General features: G+C 40.2%; 1 protein-coding gene across 1 annotated transcript in view; it reads left to right on the top strand.

Moving 5' to 3' along the window:
- The first annotated feature begins 15,710 nt into the window (after window positions 1–15,710).
- Window positions 15,711–23,174, top strand: part of LOC124882155 (prospero homeobox protein 1-like) — a 34,114-nt gene continuing 26,650 nt past the window's right edge. The window contains exons 1-2 of the mRNA XM_047388364.1: window positions 15,711–16,614; window positions 19,031–21,064. Of these exons, the coding sequence (XP_047244320.1) occupies window positions 19,097–21,064 (1,968 nt within the window). The 5' untranslated portion in view covers window positions 15,711–16,614; window positions 19,031–19,096. The remainder of the gene's footprint in view (window positions 16,615–19,030; window positions 21,065–23,174) is intronic.

Raw genomic sequence — 23,174 nt, 5'->3', positions numbered from 1 at the left:
TGAGAAGTTTATTTTGTTATGTCAGAAACTTATTCTGAAGCTGATTTCAGTACAATATTTGTTTTTTAAAGAGCCCATAACAACAAAGTGAAAGCATATTTTTAGACATTTTTGTAAATTTATTTAAAAACAAAATCTGATATTCCATGATCATCCCTGAGAGGCTTCTACAACTTTATAGGACTGAACAAGATTTGGAGTGGAGCAGACTTGTCTACATCTGGCATTTGGCTGTGCATGTCAGGCCGGAAATCAAGCAATAAAGTAAATGGAATAGTCTGTAGACCTCCAAGGCCAGCTTGTATCATAGTACAAACCAGGGGAAGGATACAAAATAATTTTCTGTCCCAAAAAACACATTGGTCTCAGAAAATGGAAGAAGTTTGGAAAATCCAGGTCCCTAACTAGATTTGTCCAACTGACCAAAATGAGAAATCAAGAAACAAAAGTCTTGGTCAGAGATGTGACCAAGAATCCAATAATCAATAAGATGGATCTTGAGTATTCCCTTGTGGAGATTAAAGAACCATCCAGAAGGTTAATCAAAGCTCCACCAATTAAGCTTCCATAGTACAACAAGACATGGCAGCCTGCTCCAATTTTGCAGAAATGCATCTCAGAGATTGTCAGATGAAACAAGAACTTTCTGGCTTGAACCCCAAGCATAATTTCATGAGACAAACAGGCACTGCTTAAAACCAACCCGACTGTAAAGCATGGCGGGGGTAGCATCATGGTGTGGGACGTTTTTCTGTGACAAGAACCGGGCGTTCTTGTGTTCCTGCTCAGTGGCTAACACGTCTCCACAGTGCTCTCTACTTCAGACTGAGGTAAACCTCATGTTACAACACAACAGTGGCATAAATCACACAACAGGTAACCTAAGAGTGGCTTCCAGAACATACAGTAAATGTCTTTAAGTAGCCCAGCCCAGACTTCAGCCCAACAGAACATCTCTGGAATAACCTAAAAGTGTCTGTCTACATATGCTGCCCATCAGACCTTATAGAGTAAATATAAAGTATTTATTAATCCAACATTCTGTCATTAAAAAGGTATTTAAAACCATTCAGTTTAAAACTGTTGCGTAGAGTAGCCAAGAATCCTACTCAACTAATAGTAGTGTTACTTCAAAATGATACTAAATGATACTAAAGTAAAGGGTACAAAGCAGTAAAACTACTCCTAGCAGTATTGTTTTTTTCAAAACGTTACTCAAGTAAATGTAACTAGCTAATTGTAACAATTTTTTACCCACCTCTGGTTAGAACTGCAAACACAGAAACTGTTTTTATAGTTTTATCCAACTCTTGTCCTCATCCTTCCTGCTTCCTCATCACTTCATCTCTTCATCTCTGCCTCGCTGCATAAACCTTCCTCCACTCTCTCTGGCACGGTCACATAACCTCCACCTCAGCTTTTCATTTAGGCATTTCCCTTTACGCCATTCTCTCTTCTCGCTTTTGTGTTAACCCTCTCCCACACATACTTTATCTCAGTATGATTCATTTGCCCTCTCCCTGTATCTCTGTCTGTCCTCACAATCTCACTCTCCATCCACCATCCCATCTCTCAAGCATATCCTATTTTCTTCTTTTTGTCCTCCATCACCAACATCTCTTCCTTTTAAAGGATAATCTTCAGATAAGTGGACAGCAAAGTCTCACTAAGAAGACCATCCGATAATCTCAGGACTTGGTGGAACACTCATGTGCAAAAAATAGGGGACAGCTGAGTGGGGGGATGGATATGTCAGCAATCCCAGAATGGAAGCCCAAAACTGGGTCAAGACAAGGCCAGTTCCTGGATCCTGTGGGGCTGATTGAGTCAGAGTTGGATTGAGAAAAGGCCAATGCCAGATAAAGTTGGAGAGTGATCATCACAGCAGATGGACATAATCTTTCCATCATTCTATCCATCCATTTTGTTCTCTCTCTCTCTCTTGAAAGCTCAATAATCTTACTTACATGTGTTTCCCTCTCTGTTGTTCAGAGCTCAGATAGCTGACAGGAACAGCAAAAACGGGCTAAACAGGAGAAATAAGGGTGATGTTGGTAAGGTCCATTAAAGACTGGGTCATGCACGTATGACACAAACACAAAGATTGTGCTGATCACACAAGCATAACGTTGCCTCCTCAATGGAGAGAAAAGAAACCCTTAGTCAGGCTACACACATATTCACAAGCAACCCTCACTCATTTTCTGTTTTCTTTGCTTCCTCTGTTGTCTTCACAGGTCAGCGGGTGAGTAAAGCCGCTGTCACTTTCCTTTGGGAAGCGTCGGTGACAGTGAGGCCGATCACAATAAACTTCCGTACAGGAAGAAGAGATTTTTGCAAGGAAGTGGCCAGAAGGATCAGGAACGGCCCCAGGCAGCACAAAGACACTGGAAACAGCAGAGTGTGTGAGTGTAGAAGGGGAAGCTGGGTTTAGACGGTGACTGATTCAATCATCACTGTGCCACTTAGAAAGAATAACTAAATAGCTTAAATGTAGATGGTTAAGCCTGATGTTTTGAGGAAGTTAAACAGGATGATTTCACTATAAAAGCAAAGATAGAGTTGAGCAAACCCATTCTATTGCATTTTTTTCATATGCACCAAGGAATAAGTGCAATCTTGATGCTATATAGAGCAGTGCATTTGAAGACTACATGGATTTTTAGAACTGGGTTATAAATGGGAATCTCTGGGAATGTTGTTCATATTATAATTCTTATTTGAGGGAATGTATATACAAACATTTTCTTTGCTGTATAAAACATTGGCCACCAGTCAAGACAGATATATTCTACCTCCGAGCATTAACAGGGACCAGCAGGAAACATTATTCGTAGATCTATTTATATCAGTGGAACAAAAGAGACAGCTTTCTATTACTGGACTTTGCTCTGCTCTAAAACTGGATCTCTACCTGCTTGTGTGACACTCAAGCACTTTTATAATCATGTTAGGCCATGGTTGAGGTATGGAGTTAAGGTTAAGGAGTTTCTTCACAGGCATCCATTTGACTTTTCTCTGTATCCAGAAACATTTGAAATTTTATATTTTATAAAGTGCCTTGCAAAAGTCTTTATTTGGATTCTGTGCAATTCACCAACACAAAGTAGCACCTAATTGTGGAAGAGAAGGAAAATGGTACTTGGTTTCAAAACGTGTTTAAGAGAACATGTGATGTGAATTTGTATTCAGCCCCCCTTTTTTCTGCATTAAAACCAACATCTGCCCCAGTCTCAAGGCTTTTCCAGCCTCTAACAGCTTTTATTCCACAATTAACCAGTTTTCAACTTCACCAATCTTCCCATCAATTCTGGCAAGCTTCCTTGTCCCTGCTGAAGAAAAGCAACCCCACAGCATGATGCCTCCATCAATATGTTTAACTGTGGAAATAGTTCAGGAAGGAGGGCTGTGTTAATTACCTGCAGCACAAAGTTTTGCATGCCAGCGAAAATATTACGTTTGGGTTTCATCAGAGCAGAGCACGTTCTTCCAAGTGTTTGCTGTGTTCTAAACTGAATTCACATGCTTTCTTCTTGCCACTTTTCCATAAAAGTCAGATTTAATTGCACAGTGCACAGTCCATAGCTGCTTTAGATATGGGCCACATCAGCAGTTGCCCAGGACTGCATTAGAAAGAGGTCGCAGTTGCTGCATGAATAAGTCTTCTATTGCTTTTATGCCTATTCAGTCAATGCCAGTAGGCTTCTGCTGCTTGATTACTGAGAATAGGGAGACTAGGTCACAAGATGGACAGCTCTAGCATTTTAGGCAATGTCTTGCATTTTAATTAGTTGGGTGAATGGACAATGTGCATATCTAGTTGTCCTTTCGACAGATTCTCCCACCTGAGCTATGGATTCCTGCAACTCCCACAGAGTTACTATTGGTCTCTTAGCTTCTCATTGATTAATGCTCTCCTTCCTTGTTTGGGTTGGTTTGCAGTTGTACCACAGTCACTCCATCTTCACATGATGGATTGAAATGTTCTCAGTGAGATGTCTAATGGTTGGATTACAGTATCATAACCAAACCCTGCTTGAAACCTCTCTATAATGCTATCCCTGGCCTATCTGATGTGGTTCTTGGACTTCATGATGCTCCTTGTGTCATGTTTGCGTTCAGTTTCCTGACCCACATGCAGAATCACTCAGAGGATTCACAATGAAACCGGTAATAGGCTGATTTACAATAAAACAATGATAAATGTCCACAGCTAAAGGGAATTCCAGTATCCATGATTCGGTGGCTCCTGGGGGAAAGGAGAAGCAGTTAGATGTAGTGAGGGATATTAATGGAGATTAATATTTAAAGGAGTGAGGAGAATTTAAGTGGCTTACTGTTTCAGAGCTGAAAGGAGTTGGGGGAAATAGATTTCCTGGTTGTGGGTTGTGAATGGAGATGTCACAGCGAGGTCTCATGTTCCAGAAGGGATTCCATCAAGAGTGGAGCAGAGAGAGATTTGAGATCCTGACGGTAGCTGAACAGAGAGCTTTGGAGAGCAGGCAGGCAGATGACAGTTGAAGGAAACAAAGCTAATGTGGATGACCATGGAGTGGGTGAGTTTTCAGCAGAGACATGTTTTGGAGGGGATTATTTGAAGGATCCAGGGTTGGCGTGAACACCAATGCAAGCTTCAACATGGGAGTCACAGAAAACACGAGGGATCAGCAGAGCTGAGGTAAGCAAAACATAGAAAAAATAAATTTCCACAAACAGAGTAGAGAGTCTCAGGAAATGCAACAAGGAAAAACCACATGAAGACTTGATACTACCTCTGATCATCAGGCAAAGAGCAGTCGTCCAACAGTTCCTTAAAACCCCAGCAGTAAGATGAAGTAATAACAAACAGGTGCGAAGTCTGCAGAAGGCCGGCCACATGGAGATCTCTCCAGCAGAGATCCTATATTCAAGGAAAGATCTTGCACACACAGACACGCACCAGGATCCTTACAGATTGCTCATTAATGTTCTCTAACAAACCTCTGAGACATTCACAAAACAGCTGGTTTCATACTGGGATTAAATTATCACTGATGGAGTCTGCCTAACAGTTAGGAGATTTTTGAAGGATAATAGGTTGATTGTATATAGATTGTATATAGAGTGTCAGAGTAAAGTGGGCTGAATACACATGTAAAAGCCTGTCACACTTTTATTTCACAAATTTTATTTGTAAAAAATGTAGACAACTATTTATCAGTTTCAATTCCACTTGCTAATCATGAGCGACTTTGTGTGGAACTTCCACACACAATTCCAGTAAAAAATTAAATATTGTAATTACAACAGGACAAAATGTGAAAAAATGACAATAATGCCACATAAAAGGAACATGCCTCACTATGCTTACTCAAGTCAAGTGTTGGGACAAGATTCTGGCCTTTGTACGAATGCGTTGACATGCAAATACATTTTTGCATTTGCTCATGCATTTACCTGCATGTGTTTTGAACTTAAAAAAACAATCTGTTGTATTACAAATTCAAATCATATTTTCTTTACACTGAAAATATGTTGCATATTAGTATATGATTCAATTGTATATGTAATTCTACAGGAAACAACTAGGTGAATGGGTTTTTGCCAAGCAATACAAAGCAGAAACCTTCTCTTTCAGACTTTTGTTTTGTCTATAGCAGGACCTTTCAGTTGGATGCCAAGAATCGACTGATACGTGAATTATTTCAGCTTCTCCCTCTGCAGCAGTAAAAATCAGGGGAAACAATCAGCAGATAACTCAACATTTCACCCATTCTTTGTTCCCTTTTATGTGTCGGATGGCTCGTAAACCCCTCTCCTTCTTTCCAGAAATATTACACCTCCTCTTGAGAGGGTCATGAAGGAAAGGTGCACCTCCTCAGCCAAATTCGGCACACCCTGAGGCAAAAGGAACAGAGATAGCTGATTGGCTCTGAACACCTGTGCCAAGCAGGCACACGACAGGATGAGGGCGTAGGCATCCTCCTGGTAACCACTTGCTTCCTGCTGTTTTGCACTACTCCTCTTCACATTTTGTATTCCTCTTTCTCATCCCCCTCTTCAAAGCAGGAAGTCATTTCGATAACAAAAAAAACAAAGATGGGGAGAGGAGAGGAGAGGAGAGGTTTCGCTCCAAACAAACATATCCCAATCCAATGGGGGTAATGGTGCAGCTCAAATTCCTGAAGATAAATAAGTTACACTTAAAATAAGTTACACTGGAGAGAGGAAGGTTAGATGATGGGGATGAAGGGAAGAGGAGGAGGTCAGTTAGCGGTATCCAAAATGGGGGTTTCTCAAAGGTCATACTCAGAGGGCGTCGGGCAGCACGAAAGGCAGGATGTTATGGTTTATTCAGCCCAGGAGTAGGGGCGACGTGCACAAGGTGCGCCTTGCCCTAAGCACCATCATCAGTGTGATTTATAGCAGCGCTGGCAGACGCCTCTGTCCAGAGGGAAGTCTTTGAAAGTGCCGGGAGTGTGTGTGTGTGCCAGCATGCACGTGTACATTAACCTAAGCCTGCGTGTATGAACTGTTCATACTTGTCTGAGGCACCTCTGCATGTGTGTGTACTCGAGAATGTAAGCACTTTATGAGCTGCTGACTTCTAACCTGTGGCTGGAGCTTGTTCATGCATTTCGCCAAAAGAGGACAGATTGTGTAGCTACTCTGAGTAATTACAAGTGACATACATACATTAAGTACCTAAATCCTTATGGTAAGGCGCAGTCATGGGAGTGCAAGCTATGGTAGCGAAAACAATCATTGTGTTTCTGAAAAAAAAATAAAAATGTAAAACTACTTAGAAACTAGAAATATTTGAGTTGATTTTTGGGAGGTGATTTATTTTCAAAATAGTTTTTAAAAGTTATTTCAACAACTTTGGACAGGAGTATGCATCTTTATTACTGTTGTAATAACACTCAAGCTGCTTTCACACAAAAAACTATTGATTTTAAGAATTTACCTGAGCTGTAGAATTAAGAAATCTCCTAAATAGAACCTTTCTGGCAACACGAAGTACGCCAAAAGATCTTAAAAAGCAACACATCATGTCCCAGTCTCAAGAAATTCAAAAATCAACATCCTTGGCAAAGATGTGCAGAAAGCCTTAAAGTCAATTTTATTGTAGAACCATATTGTTACACTGAAAAAACTAAAAGTATGTCAATAGGGTAAAAACTTATATATTACGAAAGAGTATTTTTTAACAAAAATCATTGGGGGCCCAATTATTGGCACTCCTGAAATTACCTTTAAAATAAATGTAACTGAAGGATTTTTTTTAAACTATATTCTTTCTTTTAAGTTTCATTTAAGAGATTCTTAGAAGCTGAAATTTAAAAGCCAGTACTTTCTTGTTCCCTGGGGTATAAATATAACGCGACACAGCTTCTTTAGTCTCGTTCTACTCAGCTGGACATGGAATCATATTTCTCTTGACATCATGAACAATGAGCAGAAGGATAATGAAGGTAAAAAAAAATATTCTCAAAGATCACTGTTGGAGAACATCAGCAAAGAGTTGCATCTTGGAGTCATCAGGTCTCCATAGCAACTATAAGATGTTGTCTACATGCTAACAGGTTGTTTGGGAGGCATGGCAGAAAAATACCTTTTCTGTCCTACCATCATAAACATAAACACGTTGATTTTGCTAAATGCTACTGTGACTTTAACTGGAGCCATGTGGTTTGATCAGATGAGTCTAAGATTGAGTTTAACAGTGTCAAACAATCTAACTGGGTCTACCATGAAACAAAGAATGAATAATATGTGAAAAGCACTTCATGCCTACTATCAAGAATGGTGGCTGATCTGTGATGCTGTCGAACTATTTCTCTTCTAAAGGCCGTGTGAATCTGTCAGAGAACACGGCATTACAAACTCTTCCAGTGCTTTTCCTCAGCCAGTAAACCGACAATAAGTCAACGCTAAAGATTTTGGGAGGATATGGACCCAAAACATATGGCCAAATCAACTTTCTACTATAGCCATCACATTCCCAGGACCTAACTATGATAGACAACCTGTGGGTTAAAATGTAGAGACGAGAGCATAGGAGGGGACCAAGAACTATGAACAATCCAGAGAGATTGTGCAAAGACTCATCGCTATGCAAGTTCCAACCCTTGGAAATGCTGCTGAAGACTAATTATTGTATTGTTGACAAAAATGGGGTAGAGTGATTAGTAAGTTACATCAGAGCATCCAGTACTTGTAAATTGTGATTATGAAAGATTAAAAAATAAAAACATTTGTAAAATGTCTTAAGGTGAGAGGCCTACCCCCCACAATTAAAAATACTGAATTTAGGTTGGAATTTCATGTTCATATTGTTTATATTGGTCTTACAGTGAGAAAAAATATTTTTAAATTGCTTAAGCCATCCAAAATAAATTCATTCTTTTTTTTTTCTTCTTTAAAAAATGTGTGAAATTGATACTTTTTTTTTTCTTTCAAAGTGCAATAAACAAAAAGTTATTGTTTTAAAATTAGCATGTTGTGCATGCTCTAATTTGTTGTCATTCAAAATCTTATATGCATTCAGACAAACGTAGATTCAATACATGTAGAAGAGTCAAATGTACAACATTTTCCTACTGGGGATAATTTCTAATCAGTCTCATATGCTGGAGACATAATAAATAGCCTTCACTTTGACAAATGAGTTATATTCAATTATCAAACAACACACTCCTCAATTTGAATGTCTGTGTTTTCTGTCTGTCTGTGTTTGTGTTTATGGACCAATTATAACTCTTACCCTTGTCCCGACCTCCCCTGAGGCAGCAGATCTCTTTTGGTGCAAAAGGTCAGAGAGATGTCACCAGAAAAAGGCCACCCTGCCGGGTACTGTGGGGCCATAGCTCCATGTCGGAGGTCAGAGGTCACACAGATACATAAACCAGACAAGAGGGTGCCAACAGGTACAAGAAGTGTGAACATCCACTGCGGTAACAGGAGATGGGACTGTTGCAGAGAGCTAAACGTGTAATGTATGTGGTTAGAGAGGCACTTTAAAGCTATTTAGCCTTTTACATGTTACTTCATGTCCTATAGATGCCTCTTTATAGAATACGGTGATTGAAGCACAGCTTAATTCATTTTAAAGAGAAAAACCTTAAACATGAATCTTTGCACCCCTGTTAACCAACCATGTAGTCAGATAAGCTATTATAAACTCATTAACCTGTGTTTTATTTGAAGCCTCCCACTCTTGTCCATCATAGCCCTTGATGTGTTTTTCCATGAGGGTTTTTTTTCCCCTCTCTCTCCCTTTTAGATTTAATTTAGCCACACTTTGATTTTACGGCTCTCCTCTGTTATTGTAAGGATATCTTCTCCTTTCCTTGTAATTTTATTTTATGACATGGAGTGAGTGGAGTACAATGTGCCCCCCGGGGAGGGCCACTTACCTCCACGCCAACAAATATAATTACGCTGATCAGAGAAGTGAAAACAGACCGCCGCTTATCTGCCGCACCACTTGCCTCTTTTTTTCTCTCTTCGTCTTTTTTTTTTATTCATCACCATACTCACGCAGAAGGATGATGGCTGTGGTGAAGGGCTTATAGAGAGAAAAGACAACACCAAATGTAAACATTTTATGATTGGTTCAGTCGGCATGACTTGGATGTGTACCAAAAGTCTGACATTGGTCACCTGTATGGTAGCTGAAAATATTTTATCCCTTTTCAAAAAAAAAATTTGAGTTTTGTAAATGGTGGCCAGATGAGGGTCATGAATAATCTTGGAGTGGCACATCTAAACCACGAAATTTAGAATTGGTCAACATAATAATCTGAAAATTCATGTTTTCGGATATCTATATACCAGAAATCAGAAGATATGTTAGCATCTGTTTTTTTTAGCACCTGCAAAAATGTATTGTACATGCTTGTAAAATGTAACACTCCAACCCTTAGACTTAAACACATGATCCTATTCAAAGAGGGACACTTTTGGAGAATAAATAAATCTATAAAGAAATGTTTCAAAAATTTAAAGCTCACCCTTGTATGCAATAAAATATGCCTGGAATTTCTGGTTAAATAAAGGTTAAAAAACTAATAAAATAGTTGTTAACCGTAACAGTGTGCCTTCTTGGTCAGGTATCCCTTGATAAAAAGATGAGATTTTAATCTCAAAGACTTTGTTTTGTTAAATAAATATTGAAACTTTAAAGGAATGGCTAATTCTTCCCGACACCACCTTGGTGACACCACTGAAAAAATGACATCCTGGTCAAGATCCACCTGCAGAAATTATTGCATGGACTTCTGCATGGGTTTAACCTCGCCTTGAAAGGCTCTCTACAGAAGCAGCAGCATCAGACAGAGTTGTAGCAATGTAACCGTGGCCTTGCAGTAACTAAAACAGGCCAAGTCACAGCCAGAAGTAAACAGCTAAAGTCCTTTTGTGTTTACCAAGTAAAGTCCTTTGCTCCATGTTGACAGGTGAGAGTTCATAGGAGCAAAGTTGGACCCCTCCTCCTCCCCAGTGGAGCTGTGAGTGTGTAACCCCCCCCCCAAGAAATCGTGTGTGTGTATATGTGTGTCAGACAGAGGGAGAGATAAACAGGGAGAGTTGCTGAGGGGGCTCTTTGACTTTGAGCACATAAGCCCTTATTTCATGGTGCCATTGTTTGTTTTAAGGACGTCGGGCTTAATACAGTTCCAGGCGATTTCCCAGCATGTCTGTCCGCCCGAGCACCTCGAAGGCGCTGCATGTGTGTGTGTGTGTGTGTGTGTTAAAGTGTGTGTGTGAGTTTGCATGTGTGCCCCCTACATTCTAGTTGACTTTGCTGTAACTTCCATCATAGGCAGAGATTTAACCACTATCCCAGTTGTTTGTAAGACACATACAGGGCCAGATTTAGGAGGATGTTGGCTCCTCGGCTGGAGCCAATTGTAGTACCCACACAGCTTTCCTTTTTCATGAAAATGACATTAATTTGATAGTTATAAACACATTAGGTTAAAGATGTTTATCCTTATCCTTAGGAAATCTTCAAGAAACAGTCTTTATATTTATAATTTCTAAAAACGTTCCTTATAATGTTCACATAATTTCTAGAAATGTCTTTATCCAGACGAAAATATGGCCCAAAATGTTATTAGGCTTTTATGTGGTGATGTAATTGCAAAGTTAAAATTTTGTAGTTATTCAGTATGATTAGGATCTATTACACTATAAAAATAAAATTTGGAAAGTATTAAATGCCATTAAAATTATTTACATTTAAATACACATTTTAGTTTTTATATATGATGTTTATCTCTAACAACAACGGCAATTTTATTTTGGTAACATACTCATCAGTGTGACTTTGCATTAGTCTTATTCATCATGTATGTTCCAGTAGAGAACAGTAAGGCTGATATGTTTGTGAGGGTTTTGCTATGAATGAAGACATGTCGAGCTTTAGTAAGTTCAGCTACAGCTCATGCTAATATCAAACATGCAATCAAGCTGAGCTGCTAATGGTGCATTTGATTTGTTAGCTCGGATTTTAAAAAAATATTACGTGCAAGGTGAGCGCTCCCTAGTTTCAAACAGTAAATGCAGTGGTCTGTGCTTTTACTAATTTTGCAATGCTAACTACTATTAACAATAGAAGTTGACAACAATGTATTTCTCAAACTTTTATGCATTCAAACACTACAGGAACATGTGCCCGGATGGAGGTTGTGCAGTCTTCTGTTTACTAGTTCAATGAGATCCAAAACATCAGAGGTACTAATAAATAGTTTATACGTACAGCTTTTACTTCGTCTTAAAATGAACTACAGGTTGTTGTTGCATTTCCAACGTGGAACACAGAAAATTCTAGTTCATTTTAGTGCATTTTAGAAACAGTGGCACCACGAAAGGGGGGCACCCTTAACTCCCACTGGTCCCCCTGGGCAGTCTCATTTACATATTTGTATTATGAATTTAGAAAAAATCACACTTAAAGAAATTGCAACATTTATTTATCTATTTGATTAGTTAGTTAGTTTTTTGGGGTTAAATTATAACAGGTTATTTTATCAGTGTTTGGCAGTAAACATTAATATAGGCTTTTAATGGAACTGCTGCATTTCTATTTAACACCGCTGTGTTTGATTGCCCATTACTTCTTCACAAGCTTGATATATTTCATCTTTTTTTTAATCTAAATGTTAAAATCATGAGGTTCTTAATCTTGAACGGTGTTGCAAAGTGATGTCTCTAAGACAAGATGATTCAAGTGTCTGTAAAGAATTTAGACTTGTTTGTGTTTTTTTTTTTCTTTTTGGGTGGACATACTCTCATATTTTATTGTGAGGTTGTCTTTAGCCCATGTATTATATTCTGCACCAATATCCAATAGGCATTCATGCTAATAAAGCATATTTGAATTTGTAGTGTGTGCTCATTCAGTGGACGGCCATAAAGGAGGCCAGAGAGGATGACACCCCTCCTCTTCTTTCTTTCTGTCACACACACACACACACACACTCACACACAAACACAACGTAGCCTCCAAAATCATCACTACTTGTAGCCTAGAAAGAGAGATGTGGGTCGTAGGGTTCCACAATCTGCCAGTTATCACTGCTTTGAAGGTAATAATGACATATATGTAAATTGATGTTATTTCACTGTAGCATATGAAATAGTTGGTTCTTATTTTATGTTCTAGGTGTGCAGGCTCCTTTAAAAAAACAAAATGAATACAAAAAAGTGGCCATCTCTATTCCTCCAGCATCCTCATAGTTGTCATGGATAACGAAAGCCGAATTCATTAAGTCCCGGACACGAGGTCCAACAAGGACTTCAGACTCCTACTCACTTATTACGCTCAAATCCTCTCCTCCTCCTCTCTGTCCTGTCTCCTAAACCTTTTTATTCAGGGACCCGGAGACCTCTCTGGAACAAAACAGCTTTTAGCGTTATACTGTGTGTGTGTGTGTGTGTGTGCGTGCGTGCGTGCATGTGTGTGTGTGTGTGTGTGTGTGTGTGTGTGTGTGTGTGTGTGTGTGTGTGTGTATGTATGTTTTTGTGTGTTCCTCTCTGTGTGTTTTATCTCCCTGTCATCTCTCCAGAAATCGTCTCTCTCAAAAGAAATGGAGCTGTTGTATAGGAGCTCATCAAGTCATTATCTGATTAAGGTCATTTTTCTAAGAGATTGCTTCCTCTTCCATAATGTTCACTGAGTTTGCTCACAGTTTGCTGGTTTCCTGCCTTCAGGCGCTCAGAGACCAAACACTCACTTACTCACCCACTCCCCAGACAGACAGATAGATAGATAGATAGATAGATAGATAGATAGATAGATAGATAGATAGATAGATAGATAGATAGATAGATAGATAGATAGATAGATAGATAGATAGATAGATAGATAGATAGATAGATAGATAGATAGATAGATAGATAGATAGATAGATAGATAGATAGATAGATAGATAGATAGATAGATAGATAGATAGATAGATAGATAGATAGATAGATAGATAGATAGATAGATAGATAGATAGATAGATAGATAGATAGATAGATAGATAGATAGATAGATAGATAGATAGATAGATAGATAGATAGATAGATAGATAGATAGATAGATAGATAGATGTGGTTCTACTGCTTTTTTAGATCTTCACAAGTACAATAACAGTGTCTCTTAGATTGTTTTTAAAACATTTCTGTTCAGAGCTTAATAATCCAGTTCAGGTATGAAAAGTTTACATTTTCAGGATTTTGAACCAGAAACGATTAAAGGTGGTCCAGACTCTTTAAACTAATAGCAAAATAACCTTTCAATTAGCGCTAATGTGTTGCTAATAAGACCACAATGCTCTCATTGTGCTTACATTGTGGACACCAAATGGGTTATATTTTATATTTATTTATTTATTTATTTACTTTTTTCTCATTGTGTTCTCCAGGTAGATCCACCGTTGGCAGACAGTCACATACCCAGATGGAAAACCGCCAAAAATAATAATAATAATAATAATAATAATAATAATATGCATCTGACATGTCATTAATGCAAATTACATAAATACATAGTCTTCCACGCCGCAGGCCTGTTCATTACTGCTCTAAATTTGATTTACAGTAAGTTTACAGCACCTCTGGGGAAAATATGTGTTCACGGCCTTCCTCCTTTTTGGGTACGCTACTCTAATAAAAATGCCTGTAAATTTACCCGTCAGCGCGCAATGCCGCTGCGCATTAGCAGTCTCAGCCATCGAGGTGTGTTGCGCTCGACCCAAAAACGTGGAGGTGAGGGGGGTGAGCTCGGATTAAATGCGGCGGGTTGATCCACCTGGAACGGGCCGCGATAAGAGCTGCCAGCCAGTGTTAAACCATCACGTTTCCTCTTCACCTCGCCCGAGTCTTTCCTTTTGCAAACAAGCATTTCTTTAATGTCCCGGCCCTGTTTTTCCAGCCTGTGTGCGTATCGACGGCACCCAGGGGAGCCAGAGGGCCAAATTGAGCCACGGACCAGTTTAGGGAGGTAAGGGGGCCGGGACACCTGCTTTGGAAAAGCCACTCCAGACACTAAACTTTTGCTGACTTCGTTGCATTTTGTTCGTCCTAAAAAAGAAAGAAAAAAAAAACAAAACACTTGCTTGCGACATGGAAAAGAGACTCGCCTTTTCCTTTTTGGCACCTGACAGAGGGGTATATGGAAAATAAGATTTCTCGTTAAGTGCTTTAGGATCCTGTTTGTGCAGGATTAAAAAAATGAAAGAAAAGCTGGAAATAAAACGCAAAATGATACGTAACAAATAGCCACGGTCCAAAAAAGAGGAAATAGTTATTGTTCCTTCTTCTTAACAATTGTGAATACATTTTAGTAATGATAATAATAATAATAATAATAATAATAATAATGATTTGCTTTATCCTGGTTTAAATGTATAATGAGAGCTTCTCAACAAAAATGGTTTTGACCTCCCCGAAAAAGATTCCCATGCAAAATAAAATCGTTTCTAGCATAATAAAGTCCGAAAATACCGAGCAACAGTTTGTTAAAATCACCTGTTGCCAACATCGGAGACTAAAACGTTTGTTTTCCGGGGCGCACAATCCGCACTGTAAATTTAGGCATCGAGTTTAAAAGAATGAAGGAAGACCAAAACGCAGCAGCCGTCATCATGTCATAAATCTGTAGCATCATTTTTTTTTTTTTCACCATGGAAAGGATCAAATGTCACCGTCCGCAGGGTTCGGGATTGACAGGTGGAAAGATGAGGAACATCCAGCAATTCATTAAAAATCATTTGCAAATATTCTAGCAATTTTTAGGTTAACTAATTAAAACAATTTTTAAGGTCTTTACACACAGGGATATTTAGGTGCGCGACTGTGGATCCCACTGACAGATAAGACAGACGTTTCATGACCATATTCACCACTTAGCCGAGCATTTTTTTTTTTTTTTTTCTTTACAAAGAGACGTGTAACTCTCCTCTTATATCGGTTTCTCTGGGATCAACTGAATTTCAAAGCAAAAATGTGCGAATCCTCTGTGCTGTCCTACTTCTTCCTTAATCGGTCGCTCGCCTTTTTTGATGCAACCAATAGAGAAACTCTGCGCGTAAAATATCTCAGCGTGCCACACTAACGCGCATCAGCCGGGAAAAACTTCCTTAGATAGGTAAAATATAAAAAAAAATGTTATAAGTACGCATAAACAGCAGCTTAGAAAGAGAGATTTCGATTATGGAATGCTGACTTTAATTTGGGATTTAAATACAAAAAAAGTGAACTGAAAGATAAAAGATTTCTACGAAAACAGAATATAAATTGAAGTGTTAATAATTACTGTATCGTTTTTGAAAAAAATGGACAGAAAGCTAATTTAAATGTTTATTTTCTTATCTTCCATCATAGTTGACGTTTATTGCATAATTTTGTTTTAAAACAAAATCATTGGTATTAATAACATAGGCTTTAACACTATTTTTTAGAACCTTTATAATTAAAAAGATGAGTATTTTAATTAAAAAGACCACAACTCCTGCGCATTAAAGTATACAATTCTCGGGCGTAACGATTCTTACTCGCATTTGTGAAGAAACAGAAAAGCAATAAGTTGTATTTCCTTTTTTTATTCCTCCCTCTCCCTCACTTTGGCTGCACGATCAAGTCCCGTTGCTCTGGTCAAGTTCAGCATGTTGTTCCCCCGGCCCTCGCGGACGCTTCTTATTGGTAGGCTGCGACAGTTACATCACAGCGCTCGTGACGCGCACGTCTTCCTGTTTCCTTCAGCCGCGTCTTAAAGTGAATCTTAGTGGCGGAGGAGCGCTCCAGCAGCATCCAGTCCTCCGCTCTGCATCCAGCGCGCCCAGGAGACGCACAGACGCACAGCTTCTCTCACTCTCTCTCTCTCCCTCGCTCCTGTATTCTTTCAAGGTCTCTCACTCTTTCGACCACAGCTGAGGATAGGAGAGACGGACGCGCAAGAGCCAGTTTTTCCCGTTTTCTTTTTTATATTTTTGCCTCTTTTAGTTCGCGCAGCTCATTTTATTCCTGCTCTTCCTTCCCTCATATTTTGTTCCATCTCCTCCGCACAGCAGTCCGCGGCGCTTTTCTCTCTTTCACCGCCGCAGGAGTTCAGGTTGTGCCCCCCACAAATCTTCATCTGGACGGGTAAGTAACCTTGTCCTCGGATAGCTCCCTCTCTTTTCTTGATCAAATATTAAACCCAACAAGCATCATTTGTTCTGCCAATCACCAGCGCAGCGAATAGGTGCGATAATAAAGGCTGCGCTTGGTTCTCTTAGCTCGGTGTGTGCGGAGGGTTGCGTGAGCAGCCAGTGTTTTTTGGTGAGGATGATTTGCGAACGTTAGCCCAGCCTTCCTCGTCAAAGCAGAGATCAAGTTGATTTGCAACTCTGCGAAGTAAGTTTCAGAAGCGTGATTTATTTATTTATTTATTTATCTATCACAAATGGATTAAAAAACGTTGCTTTCAGACGCAAATTTGGGTTCAGACTACTTGTCTGTTTTGTTGGGCTGATCTCTTTGTCCCGTAGGGTCTATTTTGTTCTACTGTCTCATTCCCTTTTTATTTGTTAAAAACTCTGCGCAGACCATTAGAGAACATGCGGTGCCTTCTTTTTGCACTTACATTTGTTTTCTATCTTCTTTCATGTTTGCTCTGATGATGTGCAACCGGTAAACTCTCTTCGCAACTCTCTTGTGTTTGAAGCAAAGACCGGGTTTTATTGTGTTATACAGAACCTCTGTTACTGCCATTTCAGTGGAACTCACATAAAAGTTATATTACTTTAGGTTCTCTTTCCAACTTAGAAGTGTGATGCATTAGTTACATTTTTTTTTTTTTTTTTTTTTTTGTAGAAATCTAACATTTCCAGTGAGGAAAAACTTTTTAAAATATCCCCCACAAAATTATTTGTATTTACCCTCTCCATGTCAGGGAGATTGAAAGGGAGAGGGCAATGTGGGACAGGTGTTCCAACACAAGAAAAAAAGACAGGTGCTAGTGACTATTTCAAGCTCTTTGTTAAGATCCTGAGGCAATCCAGTCAAGTTCTAATCCTAGATGTATTGCTTTTTCTCTGAGCTGCTGTAAATGGCTTTCAAGACATAAGCCCTGCCCATTTGTCAAATGGATATTCATACTCTTGTAGTGGGTTTAAAATAATTTGCTTTTTCCTCAAAGAAAATAAGTATATGAATATCACTTGTGTCAGAGTACAACAAAGCCAACAGCAGTGAGTGGATCTGTGCAATATGAATTTGAGGGATCAGTTAAATGTTGTTTAACGTAGATTTATAATCTAAGAAGTGTTAAAAGTTTAGTTATTGTAATACGTTGTGTAACAGTCTCTGCTGCTTTAGGGAAATTCCAGCAAAAACAATTAAATATGTCATATAAAAAGTGATAGGTGATGTAAATGTAACATTGTTTCTTTAACTTCTCAGGGCTTTTATGCTTCTTTGAAGATTTTACTCAAAATCAGCCTAAATCATGAAAACAATTTCTATGAAATCTCTAGTAGTCAAAGGTTTTTGTTTTTATGAAGAATAAAAAAAAAAAGTATAAATATAAGCATAAAAGCTGTAATTTTTATTTTTTTGCTTTTACAATTGCATGCACATTAAATATCCTCAAATTATTTTTTTAATCAAGACTACAAAAATCTGATGTGACTGACTAAGACTCTGTCACCGCTGCTTACATAGCATTATTCGCACAGACCTGTACTGACAAAACGTTTTGCTTTCAGAGGGGCATTAGGGTTTTTGTAAGAGCGCTTTAAGTTGCTCTTTGCCAGAGTTGACCCGTGCGACCTATTCATTTGAGCAGAATTAACTGCCCTTGCCAGATGAAAAGACAAACAAAAAACACAGAAGTGAGCTCATGCTGGCACCAAAATCAATAGGTCTATTTTGTGCTTTTTTTGTGTGTCATTCTCCCTATTGAGTAAGTTATGATGGCCATATTGATCAGAATGAACACAGGATCTGTTTTTAAAAATTGCACAATGCCTAGGCACAGTTTAAAATAATTTCTTAAAGCTGGCGAAGCTCATTCACTGGGAAGAATTAAGCAGGGTGTCTTCAATGTGTAAAATGTGTTTTCCTCTATCTCTATGCCATCGGAAAAAAAAAACCCAACCCTATTTTCTTATTATTTCATTTGTGAACTTCTGCCTTGTATGTGGGCTACACTGCACAATCATGGAAATGAGGACAAGTACTTAAGTAATTATCATAATTTTATGCAGCTTTGTATTCCGTGGGAACTGGTTCACTGTTGCACAGCGTGTAACAGGGGACAGGATAAAATGTAGGGCTTTGCCCTGGAATGTCGAGCCAAGGCCTAAATCTGACCCCATCTTGCTTATCTTAATGTAATCAAGGTTTTAAGGTTTGAACAAAATTTGTGAATGCAGTTGCCTATTTGAACCAGTTTTTACAGTTTTAGATTGTGTGTGAGCTTAATGACAAATTAATTTTTATACTGATATTGAGAATAAGACCAGGGTTAGATTTCACTTTAGTGTGTCATGCCCCTTTATTTTCTTCCCCTGCATAGATACTCAGAGGCTTTGACCCTAGAGGACTGGGTTTGTGGGATATGGCCCAGTAGCAGCAGCCCGTGATGCCGGACCATGACAGCGACTCCCTCCTGAACAGACAGACCAAACGAAGACGTGTGGACATTGGTGTCAAGAGGACCGTGGGTAGCACAGCCTCCTCCGCAACAGCAGCAACTACAGATAACATCGCTCGCGCCAAAGCAGCAATTTTCAGTGCCATGAACTCTCTGAGCTCCCATTCTCACCACGGATCAGACAACGACTCCATGGAGTGCTCTGTAGTGCAGCCACATGGTGGGCCTGGCGTCATGTCAGCCAACGACAGTGAGTCTAAATCCAATGTACTGCGAAAGCTACTGAAGAGGGCCAACTCATATGAGGATGCCATGATGCCCTTCCCTGGCACCACCATTATCTCTCAGCTTCTCAAGAATAACATTGCAAAAAATGGAGGAGGCCCTGAGAGAGGAGAAAGGGGGGATAGAGTCGAAACAGGCTTCCCTGGATCAGGGCTCTCTAATGCCAGCTCTGATGCACCACAGGAAGATGCATGCAGTAACTCCTCCCAGGACAGCACCCCTCAAGAGTGCTTGTCACCATTTGGTCGTCCTCCTGGCCTGGCCACCTTTGACATTGAACGTCTCAATGATGAACACCTGCGTGCCAAGCGAGCTCGTGTAGAAAACATTATACGTGGTATGAGCCACTCGCCGAGTGTGGTGGTGCCTGCTGCTTCCCGTCATGAGCGTGACCATGACATGGATGGAGAACGAGATCTAGAACTGGATTGTCCACCTCCTCAGTCCCAACAGCAAGCCCCCAGTAGTCCACGGGGAGGTGAAGTGTGCAGCAGCAGCCGAGAGAACAAGCGCAAACAGCGGCTGCCTCAGCAGCAACAGCAAAGCTTCACCCAGCTGGTGTGTCAGAGAAAGGAACAGAAGCAGGAGGAGCGGCGGCAGCTCAAGCTGCAGCTGGAGGACATGCAAAAGCAACTACGGCAGCTCCAGGAGAAGTTCTTTCAGATCTATGACTCCACTGATGACTCAGAGCACACTGACCTTCACAATGACATAGGAAACATGTCAGAGGACAGCCCAGGCCGGTCGGACACTGGTGGAGATGACAGGGGTGGAGATGACTTGCGCTCTGACAATGAGATGGCTGATTTGGATCCAGGCCATTTCCTTGACAGGGCGCGGGCTTTACTTCAGGAGCAGGCCCTGCTGGCCAACAGTGAGAAGCCAAGAAGAGATGGGCTTGGCCGAAACAAAGGACAGGTAGGTCCAGGCTCCTCCATGCACGCAGAAGGTAAACAGCTAGCAGAAACACTGAAGCAAGAGCTGAACTCAGCCATGACCCAGGTGGTGGACACAGTGGTAAAGGTATTTGCTAAACCTCCTCGCCCTACTCCTCAGCAGGCCTTCCCTCCTCTTTCTATACCCCCTGAAAGATTTCCTACTGCTGTCAATGGAGACAACCCAAACTTCCATACCGCCAACCAGAGGCTGCAATGCTTCGGTGATGTCATCATTCCTAATCCACTGGACTCCTTTGCTAGCATGTCTGGTATACCAGGCACTACCAATGACCAAACTGAGGCACTGCCCTTAGTAGTACGGAAGACACCCAGTGAGCACCACCACCAGTCTTCAGCTGTGGGTGCCCATGGTGGTAACCACCATCCAGTTCTCCATCCGTCATCTCTCTCTGCTTCCATGGGGTTCAGCCCTCCCTCCTTTAGACATCCCTTTCCACTGCCGCTCATGGGCTACCCTTTCCAGACTCCCATTGGCCCACCCACGGCTTACCCAGGCAAGGACCGTACCTCACCAGACTCCATGGACCTGCCCAGAGAGACCATCAGTTTGAGAACAAAGATGTCATCAGGTCACCACCTGGGACACCACCATCGCTCTTGTTCACCAGCACACCCTGGCAGCACAGCTGAGAGCCTGTCATTGTCTTTGATCAAGTCAGAGTGCAGTGATCTCCAGGACATGGCTGACATCTCACCTTACTCAGGCAGCAATGTATCCTTTTAAAAAAGTCAAGGTGGTATGTAGATTTTTAGAGTTGTGAAATCCAAAGATAAATTAACGATGTTACAAACTGCATTTTCCATTTTAAACCAACTTTTTACCAGTATTAGTAAGGAAGATCTGGTCTGAGGTAGTAATAGCCCTCAGGGACCTACAAGGAACCATGTGTCTGATACACAAAGAGTTAAAAATCAAATTCTTTTGATTCTGTTTGAAACTAGCCTAAGAAACTGAAAAATTGTTGATGAATCATTTTTCCTCCCACTACTGTTCTCCATTGTTGTATTTATTTTTATAACTGTACCTCTTCCTTCTCGCAGCACCATAACAGCCTTTTCTTCCATCTTCAAACCTAAGTGCTTTAAAAGCTTTCTTTTGGTATACAACTTTCTTGCAAGGAAATTTGATTGACCCATTTCCAGTTTATTAAAAAAATTACCTTAAAAGAGGAAGAGGTAGATGACATGCTGAAACTTGGCACAAAACGGTGTTGTATAGCTTACCGTATAGTTTAACCCTAGTTTGCCCCAATGCTGCCCTGTGGATACAGAGGCTATCCCCCTGTGGGAGGCTCATATTGAATCCCCTGTGGACACAGGGCTAATAGCTTAAACAGTTATGTTCAGTCCCTTCTCCGTTACCCTTACCTCCTTAGTACCTTAGCGTTCAACACCCCTAACCCTTATGAAAGTTGGATTTTTGGCTGCCATAAAAGGTCTTCGTCTTTGTGTAATTAGCATTCATTGCAGGCTTAAGAAATTAATCCTACAGTTTCTTGCTTGTTGGATGTACATTAGTTAAGTGAACATCTAGTTTTTGCCTTTATGTGCACCTGAATGTCTGGGTTTTTGTGTGTCTCTGTGTATGCGTGTCACAACAGGTTTGCCTGAGGACTTGGGGGAAAGATGTATATTTATGATTGCTTGTGTTTTCTCTTGTGTTCCTCTTATCATCCATCGCTGTTGTAAAAAGCCAACAATCATTGTCGTTTCTTTTCTCTTTTTTTCATTTCATAAAGATCTGTCAACAGCCCGGGGGGCCCTTTGGCTGTTGCTTGGCAGCCAAATACTTCTTTTTTTGTTTTCACTCTCTGCAAAAAACCCCCTCCCTCCTCTCTGCCTTTTCTTTGAAGCGGACGTTAACAGGTGTTTGCAACGAGCTGTTTATCTTTCATTACCTCGCCTTGTCTTGTCTTCTGACCCAAGGGTGAACGCTTTCCAGAGATCCATAATCCTTTGCTTCTACGGGCTCCCGATGGAGGGATGAAAAGGAAAAAAGGGAGAGAGACATGCATTGACTGAGAGACAGCAGAAAATAATCAAACAATAACCACATATGCCAGATGCTGTGGCTTTCATGGTAGCATTTATAAATTCAGGACTGTAGCAGATGTAGTCCCCCGAATGCAAGTAACTGAAAGAACAACATGTCTACATGTTCCTAGGTTTTATTCTTTATTCTCACGATGAATATTTCACTGGAAAGTTTGGCATTTTTAGAGATAGTTTGTATTTCACCTCGGACGTCAGAGACAGCTTGTCAGACATTTAGCAGGGTGTGTTCAAGTTCACTATCATTTCGGAGCAGATGGCCACTATCAATTATCACATTTGTTCTAAGTCCGACTCCAAATTTTCTTGTCCTTACACCTGGAATTAGGAATGTGGCAGCTATTTTCTCCCCTCATGACTTTGGGCTTTGGGGAAATGATGTGGGAATGATGATATCTTGTCAAATGTGGCAGGCGAACAGTGGGCCAGCTGGTGTGAGTGCACCATCATGACAAAATAATGGCCTTGCACACCACCCCAAAGTCCAATCACAATTACATTTGCAAGCTGTGAGTGAATTGGGAATGAAAATGTCTAATCAGGAAGTATGAGGCTTTTTAATTGGTAGCTGAAGGGAGATGATATTGAGCTGAAGGCTGAGGAAGTGAAATATCAAGGCCTGATAAGGGGAAGTGTTTCTTATCGTAATTGAAAAAGCATAAATAAATTAGTCTGGGTATAAGCACACCTAACCAGTACACCTAACCTTAAAGAATATTTTATTTTTCTTGTTCTTTCTTCCTCTGTCTGAGAATCCATTGTATCCCCTC

Source organism: Girardinichthys multiradiatus, chromosome 15 (assembly GCF_021462225.1).
Source record: "Girardinichthys multiradiatus isolate DD_20200921_A chromosome 15, DD_fGirMul_XY1, whole genome shotgun sequence".
Taxonomy (NCBI): Eukaryota; Metazoa; Chordata; class Actinopteri; order Cyprinodontiformes; family Goodeidae; genus Girardinichthys; species Girardinichthys multiradiatus.
This window is presented reverse-complemented; position numbering and strand designations above follow the sequence as displayed.